This window comes from Acanthaster planci, linkage group LG07, assembly GCF_054643075.1.
Source record: "Acanthaster planci isolate LZ-2023a linkage group LG07, COTS_SCS, whole genome shotgun sequence".
Classification (NCBI taxonomy): domain Eukaryota; kingdom Metazoa; phylum Echinodermata; class Asteroidea; order Valvatida; family Acanthasteridae; genus Acanthaster; species Acanthaster planci.
The window spans coordinates 21,839,090-21,865,038 of NC_141783.1; the positions used below are offsets into that span (position 1 = coordinate 21,839,090).

Below are 25,949 nucleotides of genomic sequence, written 5' to 3' on the forward strand. Positions count from 1 at the left end.
GATAAAGGACCTGGAGACAATTTTGCCACATTTATAGTACTAGAGTTTGGCGAGGGGCAATGTCAACAAGGTTGTGGGTGACGTGACTGAACTGCAAGATGCTGAAACAACAAAGACTGACATATTGATGACTGCTTTGCACTTCACTGGCTTGGCATTCCAAATAAGCCCATGGTTGCGTCATGCCAGCACCCATGTATCTATAAACGTGTCTGTTTGTTGCAAAGAAATAATAAAATATTTATCTTTTCCATGAGTATACGTCGAATGCCGCGTTTGGAAAATCAAACATTGATTTGGAAGATAATCGAGTCATTTCAAAGCGTGGCTCTTTCACAAACGTCCTATGTATGTAATTAATGTGACAAATGTCTGTGGTGTTTACAGTTTCATTAAGGGAGGAAATTATATTCATCAACCTAATTACACGTTTTCCGCAGCAATGTGACAGTATTTGTCTTATTTAATACAAAACTCAAATATATTTGGGGTTTTAAAACCTAATATCTTAAAACAACTAATAAATATGGTACTTAAAATGACATGATTACAATCTAAACACATTCAATCAATGTGGTTTTTTTCTTGTGCTACATTTTACGCGAAAAAGAATTTCATCTTGAAGGTATGCACACATTGAGCGTGGGCTTATCTTGCATAGTTATGTGACATCCGTGAATAATATTGCATTCATTAATTTGAAGGTGCCTCACATTTACATTACTTAGATGGGCTTCGCCTTGAACAGCCCCTTGCAATAGTAAATTTGTATAAACCTTGACTGCATGACCGAACATCTGCAATAACACAGCGAGGCCTTTGTCAACTGAATAATGGAGACAGCGATCTTCATCTTGTGTGTACCTGGACATTGACCTCTAGAAGATACGAGAGAAAAGCTCACTAGAATCCGTGATCTTCCTGGGCTTTTTGTCTGCTTCGTCTTGGTTACGTCAGCATAAGGTATCAAGGAGGTTGTGTGGTGGTTAAAAGTAGCATGATCATGCCCATCTCTCAAGAGTTCAGATGAAATCAAATGATTGTCAAAGCATATACACGTATATTTGAATGCAGTCGCATAAGTCTGTGGTGTCTAGTATTTCAAATCTGCTCTTACGGTCAACTCATTTGCTCTGGGAATTTTTTTCCAGCTGATATCTTGCAGTCATAACATACCGGTAATTTTATTCGAAAATCAGATACACTGTTGTCCCAAAATGCTAGCTTTTCCGAAACCGGTATCAGGGGAAAAAAGGCATTTTCCAATGCCAGTGTTCAGTGTACGGACAGACATGCGTGAACGTGATCTAAAAATACACAAAAACACAACTGACACGATGAAAACTTCACCGCTGCACTTAAAACGTCTTTCTACACAAGGCGAATTAAAATAATCATCGAAATGGGGTCCGGGGTTAAAGCTGAGACTGGCCGAATGACTGTGCGTTATCTTGAAAACCCGATAAAATAAAAATGATCAAAACTTTTGATGTTGGCGTAAACGCTTCATTCTTTCAAGCTACCTTCCAGAAAAGTGATTTGGCAGTTGCAGTAAATTATTCCTCTCTTGGTTTTTCTCCACAATTAATAACGTAACTTTCCCTTTCCAATCTGTAGAGTTCGCCTGGCTTACTTTCTTTTCCGACCTCCAAAAGTCCTGAGGCACATTCCTGTGTGGTCTTTATCGATAACATTCCTCCTCAACACTGCAAAGAAAGAAATATCAAGGATCTTTCCCGTGTTTGATAGATATTCATTTTAGGCGTGTCTGAACTAGTGAAGAACAATGGCCCTTCACCTGAGATCAGAGCCAATGCACCCTCACGTCTTTCCTTGCTCGTTCATGGAGCCCGTATCGTCAACAAAGGCCTAAGTCCAGACAATGATAGAATGCCCACGATAGAAAGCCCAAGTACCTCACCAACTATAACGAAAAGATAAGGAAGAGAGTGTTCTATGATTGCCCGTATATCCACGAATCTTTCAACATCTCGTCAGTCTCGTGCCCCATTCCTCAAATGGTTTGAAACATGGTCGACATCAGATGAATTCAACGCTTACACAGTCTCTGGTATATTAATTTGAGTTCGGTGATATAAAAGATAACTCCTGTGCTATTTGGCTAAACAAGAAACTTCCTACACAAGCTACAGACTCCTTCCCTTTTGAGTTCTTGCCCGCTCAGCTTCATAGGTAGTGTACGCCATTGGTAAAATCCCCTAAATTGGACTACTGTATTAAATCCTGAAATATGTTACTTGAAAAAAGGACACAACAGTCTTAGTCTGTCAAATATTTGCTATAGTTTTTGAGAAACAGATATTCTGTTCTCTTTTTTTACGATTTCGGCCGACTGTCGTATAAGAGTTTCACTTCGTACATCACATTCTTTAACAGGCGCCAATTTTCTTGTCTGTTTTGTTTGCATATGTTGTGGGAGTTTCCATTAAAGAATGGGCAAACCCCAAAGCAGCTGAAAATAGACCGAAAGAAATTTCACCAAAGGCATTGTAAACTGAAGTTATAGGAACCTGAGTGTAATGCGTAGACTAGAAAATAAATTGGATCAAGGTGAAGTTACATTTTATTTAAGGAAAGGATTTTCTTAACGCGAAAATTTTGCGAATTCAAAATAACCCCTAAATCATAATGGTAGGGTCCATATATGGTGACTATTTCCGAGAAGAATGATGAAAGGGATTTTCGTCAACAAAAAGTACCATTTCTACATGTTAAACCTTCCGTGTTTCAAGACATAATTTCTTCTTTGCTTATAATTATTACTGAATCAACAAAGTTTTTAGACTTTCATCGGTGTGTAAACTGAATTGAAAGTGCGATCATTAAGCACGATGGTGCGGGCACGTGCATTATGGCATTGGCCTACCCGTTTCGATGTCACGGACACGAGTCGACTGCGCTCCTGGATGAAGTTCTTTCATGAATCCGCAATGCTACATTGTCGAGGAGGTGCATCACTCCAAGGTAAATTCACTGGTTACTCCTAACAGGTGAATATTGCTCCTTTTTTAAGGGAATGAGAACCTGCCATGTCTGTTTCCCAACCTGACCCCGCAGATGTTCGCTTACTTCGAACACTCTGTAATCCATAGATTTTACGCAAGGGAAATTACAAGATCTTCGATTTAAGTGTTGAAAATGCCGGGTTGTTTTTTTTCGATTTTTTCACAAAGCAGTTGACTCAAACATGAAACAAGTCGATGGGATGTAAGTTGCAGTGAATTTACACACCCGGAATCAGCCGAACTTGTGGAATTACTACAAAAAACCCCCAATGGTTTTCACCACCTTTAAAAATTACGCACTACCTACGCCATAGTTACTAACTTCAAAGGCGAGTCTGGAGCATCATCTTCAATAACAGGTTGAAGACGGCAATGACTGAAGCCAGAAATGTGTTCCCCAAGTAAGTCTGCAGTAGCAACCTTGTTTAATGACTTGAATTTGGCTGGCTGTTTCGTGTTTCATTCTGTAGACAGTCACCAATTACCTTAACGAATAGACTGTCTCATTTAATTGATAACAAACATTAAACTTTGACTGTGGGACTTCGCTAACTTTGTAACAGCTCTTTAACGTGACATATAAATAAAATAGTCTCCATATTTCTTAGAAACGCTTCGACACTTCAAATTCTGACGTAAGTGGTTGCTATTTTCGATCGTTGATGATTTGCCAAAGAGAAACGGACAGAAACGCTAGCAATTAGGGAGGACAAACGTGGCGTGGGACGGCAAGCTTGAAGCGCCGGTTCGTTCGAAGACACAGCACTACAGATGGTAAGACCGATTCTGATATATCGCAAGCTCACTGCGACTAAACGGACGGAAGGCAGCGGCGATCCCGAGAGGACGGAGCATTGATCACAAATCCTGAGGATTTGCTGCCGTGCATCGTCTCGCGTTACCGAAAATAACCGTCTCCTAGCGACGCCTTCGGTGGCCCCAACGGGTACGCGGGCCCACGTTTCGTTGGAGACGGCACGGTGTTCCACACCGACATACCGTTTTGTTTGGAAAGCTTTGGAAAGTATTAATCGTCCCTCTGCGTCCATCATTCGCATAGAAGGTGTCAGGACCACAAGAGGAAAACACCCTGTAGTCTTAAGCAAAGAGGATCAGTTACTCTAAAGCCTCGCCTTACACTATCCAATTTCCTGAGAAATACCCTGAGGATGAAACTTGTGTCTCCTGAGTTCCAGTTCCTGGTTGAGTATGTTGACAGGCCCGACAGGACTTTCCACCAAGATACTGTTGTGAATTGTTAATGATTTCTGTGTAGCTTCTTCATGTCTTAGCATTTCAAATATTCCTTTCTGTGCAATTTAATTAATTAATATTTTACTCAAGGACTTCTATTCTCGTTGTACTTGATCCTGTACTTTCATTGTATTTCCGGAAGTGGTAGTCCTCCCCGTTCAGTCAAAATGACACACATGTGACATCTTCGTACAGAAATTCTTCTTCGTGTAGAAATTTTTGTTGTGCAATTCTAGCCTCTTTGCTGAACTCTAATCACGTCACTTTTCTCTGCTCCTGTGATTCAGAAACTTCTATTGCGCATAGCCCTGATGGCATTTTAACAAAACTTCCCTAATGCAATTGACTTCAGAACTGTAAACTACTCAAGGTCCTATCACGTCACTCTATTCAGTATAGAGTGTAGATTATTATCTCTGAATCTACACTTTCGTAAAAAATCTACAGTATCAAATTTACAATTTAAAACTGTAAGTAAGTTTTACGAATCTATAAAGGTGTTGTTAACAGCCCTTGCGATGTGTATATTTATAAACACTGTATACTCAGTGCTTGTCCGAGAGCTTGCTAAAAAATTCACAAGCTTACTTAGGTGGGACCTGAACTCACGACCTCCTGCTTATGAGTGAAGACGTCTTAACCGCTCGACCACCAAGCTTGTCAGGGAGGGCTGGCTCCATGGTCAATCCACATGTGCAGAAAATAGTGACAAAACTGTTCATGTTGATGAATGGAACAAGAGGTTGTGCGCCCAGTCGAAGGGTTACCAATAGGACCCAGAAAAGCTTGTTTTGCATGTAGTTACATTGGGTAGCGGGGGAATTCATCTCATACCTCAAATAATTATAGAACGAATCGACTCTTTTGTTCCCATGTTTTCAGGACAATAGTGCAAGTCAGAGAACAGACTCAGAACTTCGCCTCGCTCATTTTGAGCTCAAATCTACACTCCTCGTCCATTCTCCGACATTGTATTCTGAAAATGATCGCAACTGCATAGTAGATGTGTGCTATACGTTCACAAATGAGCGGTTTGTTGAACTTTGCAATCAGGAAACACATCATATAAACGAGGAAAAATTCCCTCCGAATTTCGAAAGGAATATGCTAAGGATATTAAGAATATTGTTGTAAGACTCAGAAGATTGTTTTCTCTACTGCCCATTCATTTCCACAAATTTATAGAGACGACAAAATACGAGATCCACGCGGAAAAAAGACAAGTCTATTACATGTTGCAAAACTCGCCGTCACGTACAGGTGAAATAAAAAGGACGGCGGCATGTAGGATAAGCTGCATGAATGGTGTGTGGAGAACCTCCCATTAGATATGCATAGACATGCTTTCCCGCTGATACCTTTCGGTGTCTGGGGCGTCTGGTTAAATTTTGATACTTCCAAGCAAATGGCACCGTCGGTGTTTTTTCCTTCCTTTTTTTTTCTCATATCGCACTGACTAGTTATATACTGTTGTCTTTTCAATGAACCCAAAGGAAGTTGTTTCTGATTCATAAAATATATATATAATTCCATCACCACCTACTAAGATTTGTAGTTGTCATGGAGATTGTTTAAATACGTCCCGCATTTGTTGGTTGTTTGGCGAGGGTCCCACGCCTGATGCATTCTGTACGTCACGGAAGCGAAAAACACGTCTAGGATTAATTGCACCTTCTAGCGCAAGAACCTGTTATTCTAGGTTTCGGTGTATGTATCAGACTTCTCGTGTCCATCAGTGAGGGCGAACTGTTCAGATTCAATGCAACAATAAGATGTTTTTGTCAAAGGTATTGCGAGGATTCGTGCATATTTGCGGGCAAAAATATATTCAATCCTACAATTCGTAATAGACAGAGGTTAGAACTATGGTAGGCTTTGTAAAACGTAAACAAATATCCACTAATATTCGGTACGTCTGCAATTCTGGATATTTTAATGGAGTGGTTGAAATTAACACACCACAGTACTGTTAGTGAATCACTGAACACCATTAATGAGTCAATTAACTATTTAACGTCGTGAATGTCTTTACTGTTTTTTTCTCGAAACTATAACAATGGTTATTGTAATCGAGACCATGCATGCAACTAGGTACTGTAGCACAGGACCATTTAATCGACGATTCTTCAATCCTTGACCTTCGAATTGAGTTCCAGAGCATATTGAGTGAAGCGTTGCTGGATGCAGAAGATAAGGTCTGAAGACGGCCGTCAAAACATCATCTAATAAGAGACTGAGTATTCAAAGGAAACACGATGAGGACTGGTTCGATGACAAGGACGCAGTGGTGGAGCAAACGATTACTAAGAAGCGGAGGCGAGTTAGTAGAAAAACATCAGGAATGACAGGAAAGAAACAGGAACATCCGAAATGAGATCAAAAGTCAAACACCGGGTTTGGGAGATAAAAAGCAACTGGTGGGAGTAGAAGGCACCAGAGATGCAAGCCCCGAGATGCAGCAGAGTCTCTTTACAGCTACAAAAAAAGGATCTAAGGGCCAACATCTGATGGTGTTGGGCCGAAGGAGGATGGTACGCTTCGCAAGCGCATCGCTGATATCCACGACATTTTTGTGAGCAGCTACTCAATCAAAACTCGAAAAAAACTGCCTCGACTTCCGATAAAGGGTCGTCTTGATGAGCCACAAACATCTGGAGAGGTTGCCGTAGCCACCGGAGCTATGAAATATGGCAAAGCTGTTGACCTAAATGGCTTCCCAGCAGAAGAACGAGCCTCGAGCTAGACCACGAGAGGGCGCAGTTTTCTTAGCAACGGAGGCTCTTTATTTGGTAGGAACTGAACTTCGCTGGTTCACGAATGACTACAGAATGCACGCGTTACGGTGGCACCGCTACAAAATAAACAATCCCGACCACATGGCTCTTTTCAACCGATGAGAGGGTGCTTCTGCTTCTTCCTTGTTTCAGATAAAAGGCTGCGGTCCCAAATCTGGCAGAGAAGTTGCATGTCCTCTTAATACTGATGTGGGAAGAGGAAGCTATTCCAGTGATGTTCTAGACGCACTGATTTCCAACATAGTCGAGAAAGGAGAGAAAACAAACAGTGGAAACTATCACAAAATATGGAGGGACGTTTGCTTGTTTGTCCCGTCTGCCTGTCATTTTGCCTTTGAGAAAGATTCTGCTAGGATCAAAACGTCAGGCCCTCCATATTTTGTGATTTTTATTTTAGGTCACTGCACTCAGCTAGCAGTTTGCAGCAGTTTTGTATTACATATCTGTGGAAACTATCGAGACATAAAGCTGGAAAGATCCTATATATCGCGTTATTGTATGTTGCCTCACTCCAATCGTTGAAGGCCCTCTCAAAGTCGCAATGACTTTCACACCAGCACGTGGGATTGTTGATGATCCCAGCACAACAGAAAAGTGTAACCCTGTTCAAGGCAGTCTCAGCGCTTTTCTGTCGAGGGGAAATTATCAGGCATCAAGCACGGGACCCACGCGTCAAATGAGCGTGGGTACACGTTCGTGTGCGTATACGTGTCATCACGGAGTGGTCTCAGGATGTGGACGCTAAGTGCGCGTAGCGTGTATTTGCACACTGCAAGCGCGATGGGTGCACGCACGTGTATACAAAGCGCACCGTATACGCAGTAGGCCAGATTCGCCTTGGCCAAGGCCATGACGAATGCAGTGAACAGAATAGAGACCGCTATGTGGCTTTCATCGATTTAACCAAGGGGTTTGACTTCTTGGGCAGGCTTTTGCTGAGGAAAGTGCTCATACCAAAATCTGCTGTAATGAGAAACACATCAAATAATTTGGCTGTTTAATGACTTGTTTGCGTCAATTCTGATTGATGGCAAAGTTGCTGAGAGTTTTGAAGTGATGATCGGAGTAAAGCAGGATGTGTCTTAGTCAGAAACCACACCTCTTGATATTCATCTCCGCTGTACTATACTTGATGATGGAGAGACAATTAACCGTGGCATTGTTTTGCAGTAACTAGTAAATGGTAAGCTTTCCAACGTACAGCGATTGAGAAGCCACTATACTGTGAAGTGACCAACGGGAACGGGACATGCACAGCGTTTCTTATTTTATCTTTTTTCTTTTATCCAGGGGATGATTTTAGAAGGACCTTGAGGTCTTGTTCACGACCCTTAACCAAGGTGGTCAACGAAAACGTTTCAAGGACAACTAGAAACACAGCATGAGTACAACTAGGAGTATAACAGCCCAGCAGCAGATCTAACTGAAAACATCCCGTCTACACAAGCGCAGCGCGCACGATGAACAATGACAGACTGCGATCCACAGGTGTCAATCGGTGGGGGACATGCTCCCCTTACTTCTTAAAGTCGGGTATAGGTCTATTATATCATTTGTCCCCTCTACGTTTTTCCGGACCCTAGATGAAACGTGTTGAGGGAGTAGGCTTACCTTTGATCCATATAAAATTATTTGAAAAAAAAAGAAATAAATCTTGCAAAAGCATTTGCTAAAAAAAGTGTCAGAAATTGTCTAAGGTTGCACCACATAACATCTATAATCCAAAATTAACCGGGGCCCTTGAGTGGGCCTCAGGCCCACTCAAGGGCCCCGGTTAAGCCCAGCACTCATAGTGCTGGGCTTCACTCAGCATTAGTTCCAATCAAGGTTATGTCCCCCGCAACTTGTGAAAAGCTATTGACGCCCATGCTGCGGTCAGCAAGCAAAGTCAGACAACAAGCTCATGTCTGACCACGTACTCGCTTGTCAAGAATCGGGCTTGTCAACCTACAACATGAACAGTGAACGCGTAAAAACTGAACACTGACCAGCTAGACATCTTGCCTGCTAGATTACCAGCACACACGCACCTTGACTTCGAATAATTTTTCCAAAAGATGATGAATGATAACTGGAGAGATCATTTGCTATCTTCATGAACCGGCTAGAATGTAGAATTTTCTGATTGGGTATGGTCATGTCGACATGCCACGTCCACGTAGACTTTGAAAAACGGATCCAATTTTCAAAGACCTGGCCGACTGACCCAACTAATATAGCAAGTATGGCAGCTAATTAAGATTGGAAGTGCTTGACTGTATTCTCCAGCGACCTCTGCTAATACCCCAAGTCAAGGCGGCTGTTTTTAGAGGTTATCGTGGCTACTTCCGAACAGAAATAGATTTTTGAGTATGCTCTCCTGGGCTCGTCCGGTGCAGAGAGGCCAATAATTAGCGAAAGTCCCAACGGAGCGCAGCAACATCATGAATGAAACAACCGAACGGCTATTTCATGATCGGTTGTTACTCTTGCAAAAGCCTGTCATGTTCAGCATGGCACATGAATATAATATAATTTTTGAACAAAGAAGAATTCTTGAAATTGTTTGATGTCCCTCTTTTATTTGAAAACTAGATGACTCAATATTTTGCAAATTTCCCGTGCTTTCATGTTTTTCTTGGTTTTGCGGTTGCTTTTTTTCTTTGGTGGAGGGGCCCTTCCTTCGATTTTCTTTTACAACTGAACTTCAGCAAACGTGACGCTTTGGCCTTTAATTGCAATTTGTGCTAACTGATTTTTGACATCTGCGTAAATGTGTCTTGAAACTGTGCTTAAAGCATACTTTTTTCAAATTCATTTGCTATACATAGGATATGTCGTAAGTTTAATTGTACTACATGTATAGAGAAACATTACTTTCTTGACAACTAAAATGTTAATTTAACACTCACTCATTGTACGTCAAACTTCTAAATAGCTAATGATGAAATTGAGTCTGCAGTAGAACCATCCAAGGATCTTATAGTTGGTCAGAAAAACACAAAAAACTAAGCAAAATCAAACCAATTCAGATGCACATGGCTAATAAATTTACATAATACTTTGTCAGAATGACAATAACCGTATTGATGAAACATTTATTGTAATAATTCGATTGCACCTAACACGATAAGTGCACTTTTTCTGACCAAGTTGGGGCAATGTGCAAAACGTTTCGAACATTTAGAGAGCGCTAATAACATGATAAGGTACCGTATTTCCGAGTTGACGAGGAGTGCAACGATCATTCCCAAATGGGTAGTCGACGGATTATAATAAAATATATTAGGTCTACTCCGTTTACATTGTTGGAGTTTGGTTTCCAATGAAAGGGTTTGGAATATAATCGTCTCCCGGGGGAATGCTTCCAGAAATCACACGATGTTGACACAGCTATAAGGAGATGTACAACTCACGACGTGTATAATTAGAATTCTTAGAAACTCTACGAAGCAGAAATGTCCGCTCATGTCGAGTTGATTCGAGCTTCACGAAGACACTAGATTTATTGAATCCATTGATGGCACAACCTAGCTTCAGTCTCAACTTTAAGTGTTGGACAGGGGTCGAGGGGTAGGCTGATATTCATTCTTTGCTTCTTGTGTAGAATATTCGTATTGTCTGAGTGTTTTCAGGAAGGCGAATTAGACGAAGACACGTTGGAGCCTGTCAAGAAGGCTCTTGATACGACACATCCACCCTCCAGCAAACCTTAGACCTTTGTATCTATCAGTGCACAATTTTGTTGCCTTGCAAGGCACCTAGAGTAATCCAATAGGACATTCCCATCGTGAGGAGCCAATATTGACATGTCGTGCCGTTCCATAAACAGTAACATTGTCGCCTCCGGTCAGCGACTGTTAAGCGGCGGATTTTTAATGCATACTTAACGACCGTTTTATACAGCGGTGGGTAGCGGGAGCACGCTACGGGTATCGACTCACGGGTCCCTTTGGATGGAGTGGCGTTTACTTTCAGAATCCTTTCTGTTTCTGAATGTCCTGGGAAATCATTCTATTTTATGACAGCCAAACGGCTGTTAGAAATGTCTCCCTTGTGTTGGAAAATAAGCACTTTGGTGTTTGACCCCCCCCCACGAGATTTATGTAGATACGATTTAAATACAAACTTTCCTTCAGTGATAATCGGGAATCTAAAATGTCATGGAAAAACTATAAATATAATTAAATATATATACATAATAGTACAATTATAGTAAGTTGTCAAGTTGGTTTTAATATTTAAAATGGAAAAACGTATGTCCAGGAGAATCAGACGATTCATCAGATGTTTTCGGTTTTCCCTTCGCCCTTTTTGTGAGGAGCTGGTAATGTCAGACATTTTATCGTCTTTCTGGTAGATATTTGGGATTTCTGAGGTTTTGAAACTCTTCTAGGAAATCTGACTCAACCTTTCTCTAAAGAGTTACCATAGAGCTCCTATTTAATCCTGGACGGCATCTGTTAACCTTATTCTGGAAAGAGTGTTGGCCTATTCATACTGAAGGGAATTCTAAACTAACTCATCCTCACAGTAATTACGGACTGCCTCACTCACAATCGGAAAACAGTTCAAAATTGGTAGTTTTGCACAAAACATAGCACAATGCCTCACGGGGATAGACCATCCTAAACTAAAGCAATTTCTTGTCTGTATCCGAATTTCTTTCAAAGGACATACCCAAGTGACGTCACCGGCTACTGCTTAATAACAAAATACACTTCAGCCAACAAGTACATAAGCATAAACAAGGACTCTTTCATAACTTGCAGTTAAGTTACAACGATCAGAAAGGAAAGTACTTCGCTGGAGAGTAAATTTGATGTCAAACGTGCTTCTTGATATCACAGTGTCTGCAAAGTCTTCAGGGAAGACAGACTGCATGATGGAAGACTGTCTGGAATACTTTGGACGACAACACTATAGAAAGTTTTCATCATATATAATATGAGGGAGGTCGAATAAACCAGTGGGGTTTTCGTGTTTTTCAAATAAGAACAGAAAAAAAAGATTCAACGAAGACCGGCTATCGAGGTAGAAAAATCTAGGGTCAATAGGAAGAAAGCAGGACGTTCATCACCAATGTCAAAAGGCTAGGCAGGAAATGCGTCTTGTTGAAGATCTCAAAATTACCCCCATTACCTGGTTGAAGTTCAATGTACATGGAATGGTGGCTTTGGATTGGTTTGGATTCTGGGTAGCCTTTGGGATCCATACTTAAATCTAATTATCGTCGATTGGTTCACTAACATCAAAATACCCGTCGACATTTCTGAGTGCTTGTCCCTTGATATAGTCATAACATTCAGTACCCAGTTAAACTGTGCTAGGAATAAAAAATGCAATGAAGGGCAAGGAGAGAACACAGAAGGTCTTGAGACCAAGGATATATTTAATACATCTATGACGATACCTCTTAATACCTTCGTTTGATTCAGTGCAAACTTCAACTAACAGCGTGTCTTTCACGCTGTGCATACGGCTCAACGTTCTTGCGTACTTCACGTAAGGGACTGCACTCTTGTTGGGGTCGATGTAGGAGGTGAGCAACATGCGTAAGACGTCACGGTGTCCACACCAGCGCCCTAGTATGCTCTGCTCCACTACTCTTCAGTTGAAACTAGTGCCGCCCTTGAATTAGTTTGACAGCGCGTTATCGTCTTGATTCATTGATAAGCCTTCATGACAAATTATTTGGGGAATGCAAAACAGTGTAAATGTCACGTGACCATGACGTCAGTAAGTTTCAAAAAGGTCTCAGCTGATGAAAGTGGTACATCCTACTTGGTAACGACATAACCATTGTAAACGGCATTGGTATTGGTAACATGCAATTGTTCATGTTAGCTTTATATCGGATGAGCTGAGAGAAATATAAGTTGCCTGAGATTTTAAAGCAAGAAGGACCGACGTAGTAAAAGTAGAACCGGGACAGCAAGAGATTCAAACTGACGATGGAAATCATGATTTCATAAACAGAAAGCCGGGATAGTGAAAAATTGAATATTAAAGCATTAAATGATGCATTACCAAAGATGTTTACCCATTTGATAGTTATCGTACAAGTGCCCCCATGGCCTTGGTGTGTAATTGAACTAAGCGAGAAAGTTCTCCAGTCCAATATAACGGAGATCGCACCTCCGTCACCAGTTACATACACCTAGTAGGAAGAAATCTAGGGCTAGATATATGCCTAGCAAATAAAAAGGTTTTGGCGGGTGTGTGCAGTTTTCTTTATTAAAGGTATCAATCTTCTCCAAAGTTTCCAATGTGTTTGCCTTCTAACGCTATATGCACTGAACTTAGTATCCACCACGGTGCGTTATGAACCTCCGTAACCTTTAATGGCAAAGCTGGTACGCAACTGCCTGAAAAGAAAAGCGACAGGCGATTGAAAGCGTATATGTCTCTTAGCAGGTAATATAATGGCATTCCAAATGTAGAGGTAATTAAGCCTCTTGATTGGATACATTAATGAGTGAAATCTACTTTGGACGATTTCAAGTGTTATCTAAAGTGTATTATCGTTTGACATTTTCCCACATCACCCATGATGGTGTCCATGGCCTACTGATATCACGACTGAGCAGAGCTGATGTGCAGGTGGTTAAGGTAACAGGCATATTGCAATTACTTATGATTGATTCCTATTTATGTGTGATCATGGACCCAAGTAGATAGATTAATGGCACAACGACTTAAGGTGAGGGACTCGAAACGACGTTGTCTGTCTGTGTATAATAAAAGTTAATCATAATTGCTGTGTAGAAAGAAAGTGGTAGTCTGACCCAGTGCTGTTATTCTTTGCTTGTTTCCCACTTCGGTTAACCAGGATAGAATAAAACCCAGGCTGACACGTGGAATGGGTTTTAAGCAATCTGAGGATTTTATCTGAAATGAACATTGAGAAATCATTGGTTCTTCTCTCAGAATTAGAACGAATGTAGGTGGCAAAACTCAGGACCCCTGCCTTGAGTATCAGAGGAACATATTCTGTTCTGTTTAGAACTTTATTTCAAAGCGTTAATGAAAGTGAACGCGCGACATCAACAAATGGTACTGTTACATGGTTCTGGGATTAGCAAAAAGTCAGTGAAGGTATAACAATTGAAGGGCATTAATTAGGCTGGAACCATGACCCGAAAACCTGTGTTTGCACTGGCTGTCCTTGCTTGCGCTTGTTATCGTTCTTTGAATGTAGGCTCTATACGTAAGTCGGTCATATTGAATTTAATGCAAGATTAACTCTTCATTTTTGAAACCTGTCAGTATAAATGACAGCAATAAAATCCCATTTGTGGCAAATTAATACCTGCCTAGTTGGAGAAATAACTTATAGTTTGTGTTTACACGTCTTCATGTTTGAGCCAGATTTTTAAATACAATGGAAGTGAGGCTGGGAATGCGTCCCAACCATACAATAGTCTGGCCCCATCCCACTGAAGAGTTTGTAGTTCATAAAAAAGAGTTAGGGAACGTAGTCAAAAATAGCTTCCTCGTGAGTAAGCTCTTTTAACGAGGACACAACACCAAGGACCTTCGCTTGCACACAACACAAATATTTTCTTGTGTCTGTCTTTATCAATTTACGAAATTCCTACGTTACATTGACGTGTCTCTACTCAACTTAAACACCATCATGATACAATGAAAAAGTGCATTTTTTTCAAGCAATATGGTTTCCAGCAGGTTGTGCTTGCTTGAAACATTTTAAATGGCTCACCTTTCACAAAGGGGCGTACAATATTAGCCAGTACGGTAAGCATTACTTTCATTTACGGCAAAAAGAACCTTTAGCTACGAAAGCAAACGTTAATACATTCAACTACCAAAAAATCTCAAGTGACTGAGTAACAGAGTATTTAAGAAATAGTTAGCAGTTACTTACTATCGAAAATTAAGATACACCTGTCGTAATTCAATCATAAACTCCCTACGAATATTTACAAACGAACCACGTTTGATTTTTAAAGGTGCGCCAGAAAAGACCGACTTTCCTCCGGACGCCCCTTTGAAACTGAGTCTTTTATTATTCCGTAATTGGGCATGCACCATCAGCCTCTACTTTCCATATATAACTGGCTTTATGATCTAATAACATGCAGTACAAGCACGTGCGCGTGCACAGCCTGCGTGTCAGAACATGCAATCGGTGCCACCACATGTTTTGTGGGCGGGAATGCCTCTAGGCTGAGTGATCCTTACCGCCGCTTCAGTTAATGAAGAATTTCTTACTAAACCGTACGTTCCCAACATGTGCTTCGTGAACGTCTGCTTTTAAGGGAAGACTTGATCAGCATAACATTTTCTACACGAGGCTTAATTTGTTATTCCGTTGCTTTTCTTTTTGCTTGGTCTTTCTTATTTGAGTAATTCACTCCATCTCATGTCGTTATTATCGCAGACATTTATTTAGTTATATGAAACAGGATTGATATATACATGGATAATTTGTTGTGTTTCTGATCTTGTGATATATAATAATCCATTATTCAAATAATTAGAAACAGGTTGCAGATCTTGTACAAGCATTTGCTTTTTATCTGGAATCCTCATATCATTTCTGTTATTTCGATATTAAATTCAATATTTTATTTAAAATATGGAAATAAATAAACTAAACTAAAACTAAACTAATAGCAGATCGGTTCTGGAACAGCACAGGTTTATTTTCATGAGTCAGAGTGTTTATTTAAAACCATATGTGTTGCTCAATTAAACTGTCATAGAATTGCTACCTTGTTTTGTAAAACAATTACAAATTTTCATTAAACATTGGTAAAATTATTCTTATTTATATGAAAGATCTGTGACTTGCTGGAGTAGGAAATGGTAATATTTGTCGGAGAGGTACACAGCATGTGCCTTAGTTCATTACCATTAAACTGTGAAATGATTTCATTGAAAATAACAGTCTTTTTAATCTGTAATGTGATATTCGTTGGCAGGCCTTTGAATAGTCTTGAAGGAAACACCTACTGTCACTGGTCACATATTTGAAACAAGGACAACAAGTTAATCGTGATTATTTTCCGATAAAACTACCTACCACAAAGGCCATGCGCTGTCCGAATTAAGTTGGTTTAGGCTTCAAATTGCACGAGACTGTAGAGACTGCAGTCACTATTCGTTTACTCGTGTATCATTACAAGCCCAAGCACGGCCGTATTGTGCTGTTCATGTTCTGTGACCCGCTAGCTAGCGTAAAGAGACTCACTTGAACCCTTTCGTAGTTTAGCATGATCTTTTTTATAGTGGTTACTCCCACATTCTTTCTCACTCTGCTAAATAACAATACGATTTCTTGAAACATTTTGTTTGTTTCAGTTCATTGCAATGAATCTATTGTTTCTAAGATCTTTTAGAACGTTAGGTAACTTTTAAAAGCTTTTGTAACAATTCTAAGGGAATAAAGGAAAGAAAAAGAAGAGAAAGGAAGGAAATAACATGTGTCTATACACATTTATATAATATGCTAAGTTGTTTTTACATTATCTTTGTAATGCCATCGTCAAATACGATTCACCAAAATGTCATCTACATAAGATAACTGCTAATGACAAGCTGCTGTAACGCCTCCCAAGGGCATCTGTATAGCTTTCAAACAGTTGCCGCTTCTCTCCTATTTCAAAGCAGCAGATAAACTATTGTCTGCGGCTAACAACTTACGCCCCGTTGCTCTTACCTAAGTACCCGGTGAGTGTCTTGGTGTCTGCCCACACCTGCTGTTAGAACTGGCACGATTTTCCCCATTCACCATCAGCACAAATGGGCACAAAGATAATGCATGTTGCCTGTGGCATTTTAAACCGCAGAGTGTGATGGTGCATTTCCAGCCTTGTACTACTTCTACTCGCTCGTGAATCGTCAAATCAACTTGTGGCAAAGAGACATCACACTTCAAGGCCATGCGAAATGACATCCATGAAAATTTATCCTGATCGGTTTTGTTTTTAGAAATAGCCAGGGCAACCTTTGAATGAACCACAGATGCGTATGTTACCAGTTAGACCGCTGTGATGAGCTCCACAAATTGTTACTGCCACAAGATTTCACGTGCTGCTCTTTATCATTTTGTATTTAGTTCTAAAAGACAATACCAATGTACCCTGCAATGAAGCATTTCCTCCCTTCAAAAAGAGCATCATATACCTCATTGCTGTAGTTTTGCTAAAGTGGTGAAGAAATTGTCTGCAAAATTTAAAATAAAAGGGAGACAGAGATTCGGTTTGCGTTGGATAGGACCAGAAGACTGTAACCCACTGAATAAAAAGAGCAATTGCTTCAGCTTTAAGAATTTGTATCAAGTCGAACAAGAACTCTGTCGAATGATTATAAAATGTTTAAAAATAGCAAAGGCCAAGTTTTCTTGGTGTATTTCTCTGCTGCAAATGAGATGGTTTATTATTCCCTACCAGGAACTGTATACCTTTCAATCTAAACAGGCTATGTAACCGTATATGGCACTCTTTATGCTTGCACGTGTCCAGAAACAAGCTCGTATCATCACCATCTCGTTTATGATATATAGTATTTTTCCTGTATCCCTCCCTAGCACTGTTGAGATATATTTATATCACGGAGACGAAGCTCTTCTGGTTATGTACGTCGAACCTCGTGGGCGACGTTGCGGCGAATTTGACCCTCTCCTTAATTTTATTGGCGCTAACAACAGTGTCATGTTTATTGCTGTGGGACATCGAAAATAGATCGGGTCTATTTTGGTGTTTGTGAGTTGTCCATGCCGAGGGAGTCGGTGTCAGTATATTTTGTTTAGCAGATGTTATATACCGACACCGGATCTTATCTTGAGGGGATACCCGAAGCTGATGTGGATAGGCCCAAGTGCACCTGCTAACAAAGTTATGTGTAAAATAAAACATTACTGCGAGTCGGTGTGTCACAGTAGTTTGTTACCTTTCGACTCTGTGCCTCAGGTCCAAATCTCACATGGGCTAAGATTTTTCATGTCTGCTTGAAATGTGGTTTCTCATCTAGTATTCATTTACTTCCTATCTTTGAAATTGACAGATGTCTTTGTCCTGTTACTGAGCTCAGTAACTGAGCTAAAGGATCTCTATAGCGGAAACACACAATGTTTTCAGTAACTATTCACCTTTCAATAACCGAGCACGATTTAATAAACTTGACAGTAAAGATCATATCTCGTCATCACTCAATGAATTAGGTGCCGGGGCGCCCTCATTTATCAGCGTATAAGCGTTTTCATTTCGCCTACAAGTCAGACAGGCAAAGCACATTTGGCACATTTGGATTTCTGCAGAGCCTATTTTTCATGAAAAGAGTTGACGATAAATTTATAAGAACAAGAAAGGCTGGTCTTTTTTTAAACAGCCCTGTCATTCACTGTGCATTTTTAAGTCCAAATGGCTACATGGAGCTTAGTTGGGCCAGGAAACCCTCTCGTTGCCCGAAAAGGCTCTAGGTGTGATAATGCAATCGACACAAAGTCGCATTCTTGGCCTTAATCTTTCGTCATTGCGGTCATATAATGGAATCTCGATTTTGCATTATGTAGTCAATCCCTACAATAACTTTTGAACAGGAACTGCATATTTTAATCCCGCATCTATTTGGAATAAGTAATCACATTAAAATTGTTTCTTCAATGCAGTTGGACTTTTTGTCACTAAAAGCTTTCCAAAAAGACTTAAAAGAGAAACGTGTTAATATTTAGCGATGGTAAAAGAGTCCCACAAACGCCAATAATGATTATCACTTTTTGCCTCCAGATTTCAGAATTCCTTATCTTTCGAGATCATTCTTTCTTTTCATTTTACCAAGATTTCACCGGCTTCCAGATTACCATGGATAGGCCCTACAGAATCACTCCTATCACTCTTCGATTGGTTGTAAATCCCCAATCTAGCTTTCCGTCAGCTACGGGGCATCCACAGGCAAATATTAACTGTTATTCCCTTCTTTTTTTCAGAAAAGAGGGAGCGAGAGCAGCGCAGGCCTGATTTATCGGTATACAAGTGTCACAACAGCTACAAACTTGAGAAGAAAGTGTCACCTCGCCACTCTTGGGACCACGAGCGTCTTGCAATACCCACTGAGTTTGCCCGAAGCTGGAGAGCAGAGGTCAGAAATCCAGTCTGATGATAAATGAGCTAATGCGACAGGGACCACGATCTTACTCAATACCAGTGACAGGCGAACGTGCCGTATTACCCAGGTTGAAATGTCGTGGAAATGAAGCTTCCTGTCTGCACTGATAACAATAGGAAGACCCGAGGACTATGGAATCATGGGGTGAAAAAAGAAACCCTGACTGAGAGATTGAAAAGATTCACAGTGGACGCTTTGCGCCCTCTCACAATACGGCCTGATTGACTGAACTCGAATTTCGACTTGAATTTCACAGCATTTCATTGTCGACACTGGTGGCAATATCGTGGTGGATAAAAGATTGCTTCTGAATTCGTGCATAAGTACGTCCTCACTGGTAACAAAGAGAGAGGCTAATCTGACATCTGACAACACTTGCAGCCATCTTGTTGGCTGTTTGTAAATTTTCAAAGAACATTGGAGTAGTTCATGTATTGGTTGACACGTGTTATCTTCGAGCAGTTGAATTAGCTCTGACGTCATATACAGCCGAGCAAATGCATCAATGTTTTTATAACGTGATAGACATGTTATGCCTAATGTTTTATGACATTCTACCAAAATATTATTACGTTGACATGGTCTTAGAAACGTTAGGCCTTTTAATATTACATTAAAGGATAACTTTCATGCAATATCATCCTGATGTTCCATTGTCATGAAGTTTAAAAATCAAAATGATGTTTTGATGGCAGTGTTGTCATTACAAGTGTAGTTTCAAATGGTGGATGACAACATGGTCTTGGAAACATTTTCATGACATCTTCATGATATTTCTGCAAAACGTCGGGGGAAAATATTCGGTGACATATATAACAGCATTGCTTCATCAAGGCTTAGTTAACAGCCACGCCCACTTAGGGTCAATATGTAAATTAAGGTTAAGGCAGCATAATGTTACAAGTATATAACGTAGTACATTGTATTAACATCATAACGTCAGAATACCATCATACAGCACCGACCAACTGTCATAACATTCACATTAAACATGGCTTTTTTAACGTTACTGAGAGTTCAATACAAATAAAATTAATTATATTTTTAAGAATGCTGTAGAAATTAATGTTTTGTGATTTTCAAGCAAGCAGTTTTATTACAGCCATTGTATGAACATATAAACTGCCTGTTAAATCATTTATGCAGTTATTTCTGCGACATTTTAAATTATCTGTAGTTATGAAGAACTTTTCGTTATTATCATTAAAACATGTAACAAACTGACAATGTGAAAAACTAGCTTTTAATGTTGAGTAGTTAAATATTTTTGCACAAAATGGTTTTACACATTAATCGGGGATCGTTCAACAGCAGCTCGAAAGCGTTACGAAGAGTTCTGTTTCACCTAATTTTTCACGAATTATTTCATTTTGAACAAAATGTTCATAGTACTACTATAGGATCAGACTGTGGAAGTTGCTCCATAGTTTTTTAATCCTGGGTGATTGATTTATCTCCTCATTTTTTTTTAGATTGTTATGGCCCTGTCGCTACCCCATGCCGTATTAATTGTTAAAATCTCGGAACCACCGACATTCAAATATTCATTCCCAGGACTTTCAGTTAACTTTAATTTCAGGGAGCTCCGTGCTCGGCCGGTACAGCGTTTTTGTGACACGATCTGTACATAAGAGCATTTCATGTGAGAGATATAAATGGGTTTGAATCGGACGATGCCGTAGCATCTGATTTATTGTCTAGCCTGGGTCTCTTACATCAATTAGTGCCTTGCTAAGAGGGGAAAGAGTGGCTGAAACACAGTAAGCAGACAACATGCAATCAAATCCCCCATATTGAGTGACCATTGATGATTCTCGTAGACCATAGTCTCCATCCAATCCTCAACGGGTACACTGTTGACGACAATGTAATCGGCTGTCGGTGGAATGAGTCGTAAAGAAATGCCACCGTAAAATTTTCCCCTCTTTTCTCATTACAGACTTCTACACTCTTCAGTCAGTAATCAACTTCAACAATTTATGTTCAAAGGGCCTCCCTTAGGCCCACCCAACTTGAAATCATCACTGCACACAGGGGGTTGACGGAAAGTTCTCCAACCTCTCGCTTTGGTGATAAATGTTTCACTGTTTTGTATAATTCAGGACAGGCGTTTGTGGTATCAGGTGTTTTCTGTATCAATAAATAACTTAAAAGCAATAATACATGCATTAAAGCTGATACTAATAACTTTAGCGATAATATGATCTGGGATGACAGTGGGGTGATAAGGGGGGGGGGTGTGGACACCCCCTTCCACCTTTTTCTATAACTTAAGAGATTCTTACTTTCAATGACGATAAAATCATTAAAGCCATGTCCTGACAGGGATTTGGTTGAGGCATCAACCTAGTGGTATGCCTCATTGCTTATTTCTCCCGTATGCTAAACTCTAAACGACATGCTGAGGCAGTCTCTCAAGGTTGTTTCTTGTTTGGAGTTATACAGGTGTGGGATGGCAAATGCCATGACAATGTTCCAAGTTAGACAGGATTTCAAACTATCAATAAAACAAAGACAAACGTGTATCACCGTCGTACGTGAATCTCGCTGTTGAACGATGCTTAATCCAAACCAAACTTCAGACTGGTTGCTAAGATTTCTTCCCTTCAATTAAACCAAAATGTCAGAGCATTTGAGAAAGAGGCATGCACGTACTTCACGCTCGCGCCCCTCAGCATGTGTCGTATGCTTGAACTATAAATAAAACGGTCGTACGTCACGTCACGAATCGTGCACTCGCTGACATGGTTTGCGGGAGAAAAAAAATCTCTCACCCAATCTAATAAGAGACTTACCAGAGCGTAAGATCTTATTCCATTTCCACCTTTACAAAAGGGAAGTGGGAGGCAGTCGTTAGGCAATTTAGAGAGAAGCCATCGTACTAATATCAGGAGACCTCCCATCTATCATTAACAAGAGCAAAATTCTAAACTTGGAAGGGAAGAGCGGAGAAAAATCTACGGACACCATAAATCTTATTGTAATATAAATGAGACTTTAGGTGTGATGGTGAGATATCCTGGTAGGTTCATCAGTATAAATCTCAGCCTAAGACTCATCCAAGGTGGAGAGGATATCTTCCCAAATAGAAACTGTCATTAAGCCTGTTTACAGATTGTGGTAGATAGCTACTCACACGTCTGATCGATACCACCTGTGTGGCGATCCAGAACCAATGAGAAAGGGTGAAGAGTCAGACCTTTCATTACATAATGTTGGAGATTAAATTAATGCACAATTAACGATTTCGTTGGATTTGTTTTGGGTGAAATACCACTTTCAAATCCTCCAAACTGTGTCGAAGCTACGACACAATAACAGTAAAAATACGTAATAAATAAAAAGTCCACGAGTCTTACCGTATGAGATACGATCAGTTTCAGACTTAACCTTGCCAAACTCCATACTGGATTAATTTTTCGTCTGTGCATTCTGACATAATTTGAAACAGCGAATTGGCATTTCAAATACCAGAATCTCAACAACTTGGTTAGCCTCTCAAACGCTCCTTCATCATGTAACAACAAATAATTTTATCGTTTGCAGGCGCTCCTAAAGCGACCCGCAGACGAGACGTAAATGTTTAATGTCTCTGTCAATACTATGGAGACAAAAGGAAAGGGATGGATAATCACTTCATACCGGCAATGTGAGTTGTATCTGACATGAGTCTGCTTCAGAGTACATATATTTGGATAACATGCTTGGGTTACAGCTCTTCAAAAGGTCTTGGTTATAGAACAGTTGTGACGTCATTGTTGTGCATGAGCAGGGGATGTGTGTTTGCTGAAGAATATTTCCATTTCGCACACAGCTAACAAAGATATTATTTACAAATTTTTCCGTCCATGTCCAGATATTTCTATTTTGCGTGCAGCTGGCGAAGCTCTTTCCAAACTTCTGTGCTTTGTATCGAAATGTGTCACATTATGACTCCTTCCCCTTTTTCATTGAATTATTCATAGTCATGTTTATTGTGGTCTGCTCACCCATAACGTCCGCAAGCACCACATTACAAATAAAAATATTCGAGGGATTACACTGCACTGAAAGCTTATAGTTATGACATGAAAGTTGGGGGCGTTCCAGTGGGAAAGAGAAACGATCAAACCAAATATCGCCTCAAGATGGCGAGCTGTAATCAAGGTGAAGAAAATTGCACATGTAGGGCTGAATTGGCGAAGGATTATACCCAGGGGCGATAAGGTGTCCAGACTTGCGTTATTAATGAGGATGATATTCTGCTACAGTCTCTGGATTTTTTGTTGCTTCATCCTATTTCATGGTCGTACCTCTACGTCGTATAACAGACAACATCGTCGCACGATGGATGACAGCAGGAGAATTGGGAAATCGTCAACTACGCCATCGAGAATAAAATACATATAAAAAATCGAATATGGAAATCAGAATCTGGACACAGCTTGCTTGCATCCAGGTGGGGTGTACGGTTTGCAGGCTAGGCATCGCCAAGGCTGGTTCACCCCAGAGAGAGAGTACTGCACTAGCAAAGAGATAAGGCCCTATAGACACGGCGCTTGCTGCAAGTTTGTCCATCCGTGCCACTCATGTGTTTACCCACAGCCGCAGATTATTATGGTCGTTTTTCTGAGGAGGACATGAGGGAAACTGGCTAAGATATTAAGTGTGCGAGAAAGCCTCACTCTGCATACCAGATGAGAAGTCTGAGTGGCCATCAATGCTGACCTGTTATTTACAGCCTGTGCCAGCCCAGGGGAAAATGTAATATCTATGGCCGACTCCTACGTTGACCCAGATCTTCACACAGACGGAGGGACATGATTAAGCTGGTTCCAACTCAGTTAATATTCATACATTTTTCAGGTGTTCAGCTGCAAATGACCAGTGATAGATCAGAATCAGAGGAGAGAAGCATTCTCACTGCAAAGCATTGGTATGTAATGGTCTTGCAATTTGTACTTCAAGAAGCTTATGACATTTTTAGGATAATTAAATTTCAAACACATTAATCAAGCATGAGAGAAAAACACTGAAGATAATAGTATTGTTTCACCAAACACGGGATGCAAGTTCATGTAAACAGTATCAACCATTTGAGCAAAATATTATCCAGAAAATGGCTGTCAAAAGTCACGTGCCATGTATCAACCAATCACATTGTCCATAGCATCCTGGCTCTTCCTCCAAGACAACTAAGCAACGACGCATCCTCGTTTTTGTGACGTCATGGAACCTCTCTAATCCAGCCTGCCGACTACCATTAGCTGCTGGCACCATGTAAGCAACACCAGGCCTTATCGCTGGTTATCTCTTCAGTTATTAAATTTTCAGCTGTTCCTTCCTGACAGCAAAAGGGCAATGTTTTCCTGGCATATGAAGTTAGTAATCTGTCAAGCTGGTCAGTCGCGTATATATCTCATCTAATTTTTGATTCATTCATAAATGTTAAAGAATTTTTTGAAAGTTCAAACTCCTATTAAATTCGGGAAAAGGACTTTTTTGATTCATCTCATGCTTTTTTTGTAAAAGGGGGCGCTCATACAGGGTTTTCTTTTGAACGCTAAAATTTGGTCTTTGAAATCATTTTGAGAAAATTTTATTTTTCATGTGCTAAAATAGAAACAAATCACCGAAGACAAGCTGAAGAAGGTTTCAAACTGGACTATCTCCAGAATTTGGCGCTTAACTAACTACAACCTCAAGGCCTCTTCTTGGAATAGATCATTTCAACTAATAAATTAATAATAATACACGCATGTGCATGACTGGCCATAATAACAATAAGCGTAAGCGGCCCATTGGTCATACGTCTATCAAATCTTAAGGTCTCTTCAGTTAGTTGGAATCTCTTGGTCCACAGATCCGACAAAGAAACGGATTACCTCATCTACAAGAGGGGTGCAAAATATGCCTGTCGAAAGTATCGATGTAGAAAGTATCTCTGTAGTTAACAAGGACAAAAACAAAACAACATCTCTTTTTCTTTCAAGGCAGTCCTAACAGTTTGCTTGAGATTTACAGCAGCAAGACTGCCACGGACAGCGTTCTAAGGCCACGAAAGACAACTGCGTTTCGATAACAGACAGTTAAAGGTATTCTGTTGACTCTGTTAAGTTTAATCCCCGTTCGTCTGTTACTGCTAAGGTTCATCAGATTAATTCAAGTGGTGAAGGGAAGAAAGCCAATGTACAACAGTAATCTTTGTGAGGACGAATCAAAACATATGTGTACTCTGTCCTCTTCCATTCAGCAAACAAAATACAAACATCAGGAACAATCGGCAGAAAGAACGCATTTGCGCAAAGCTTTCAGCGATCGAGGGGGTTTCCATGGAAACACATTGCTCCTTCTTTTCAATGCAATCTGATTCTATTTTTCACAAATAGCAATTGCAATTATCATTAGTCATTGCAAATTGACGGAGGTTCTTCTACATAGATTCATTAAAGTTTGTCCGGCACTGCTAAAAAAAAAATGGGCAGTCGTTTCTGTTGGTAACTTGATTGAGACTGTTGTAGTGGCTCTGGGTAGGGATCGTAGATGGCGCTATGCAACATGGACACGCAAAGCATCGAATCATATTTATCTCATACGTGTGTCAGTTAAGGGCATTTGCCATGTGTAGACTACTAGCCTCCTACCTTCCCCCAGCATCTCGACTTTGTCTTCGTCTACGGTTTCGGCTCGTGGTATTACTGCATGGTTGATCATGTATCATTCAGGATTGAAAATGATGGGCCAAAGAAAGTAATATATGACAAACAACCTCAAGTCGAATGTC

The 25,949-nt window shown here is 40.3% G+C and overlaps 1 protein-coding gene across 5 annotated transcripts; it reads left to right on the forward strand.

Annotated features, from left to right (window-relative positions):
- The first annotated feature begins 2,688 nt into the window (after positions 1 to 2,688).
- LOC147798705 (uncharacterized) lies at positions 2,689 to 20,407 on the forward strand. 5 transcript variants are annotated; one of them, XR_015425869.1, is made up of 2 exons: positions 2,689 to 3,011; positions 19,008 to 20,407. XR_015425869.1 is itself a non-coding variant. In XM_087138922.1 (2 exons), exons 1-2 carry the CDS (start codon positions 2,853 to 2,855, stop codon positions 19,175 to 19,177), a joined length of 303 nt encoding a protein of 100 aa, XP_086995048.1. In that variant the 5' UTR covers positions 2,689 to 2,852; the 3' UTR covers positions 19,178 to 20,407. The 5 variants fall into 5 exon arrangements, 1 of the variants encoding a protein (XP_086995048.1); XR_015425868.1 differs by lacking the exon at positions 19,008 to 20,407 and adding an exon at positions 8,366 to 8,828; XR_015425866.1 differs by lacking the exon at positions 19,008 to 20,407 and adding an exon at positions 8,366 to 8,828 and having other exon boundaries at positions 2,689 to 2,985.
- Positions 20,408 to 25,949: the final 5,542 nt, after the last annotated feature.

Excerpts from the sequence above, each read along its gene's own strand:
- LOC147798705 (XM_087138922.1), top strand. The coding sequence starts at position 2,853 with ATGGTGCGGGCACGTGCATTATGGCATTGGCCTACCCGTTTCGATGTC. Across the intron at positions 2,986-19,007 it reads AGGAGGTGCATCACTCCAAG|AAAAGAGGGAGCGAGAGCAG; the intron begins GTAAATTCACTG and ends TCTTTTTTTCAG.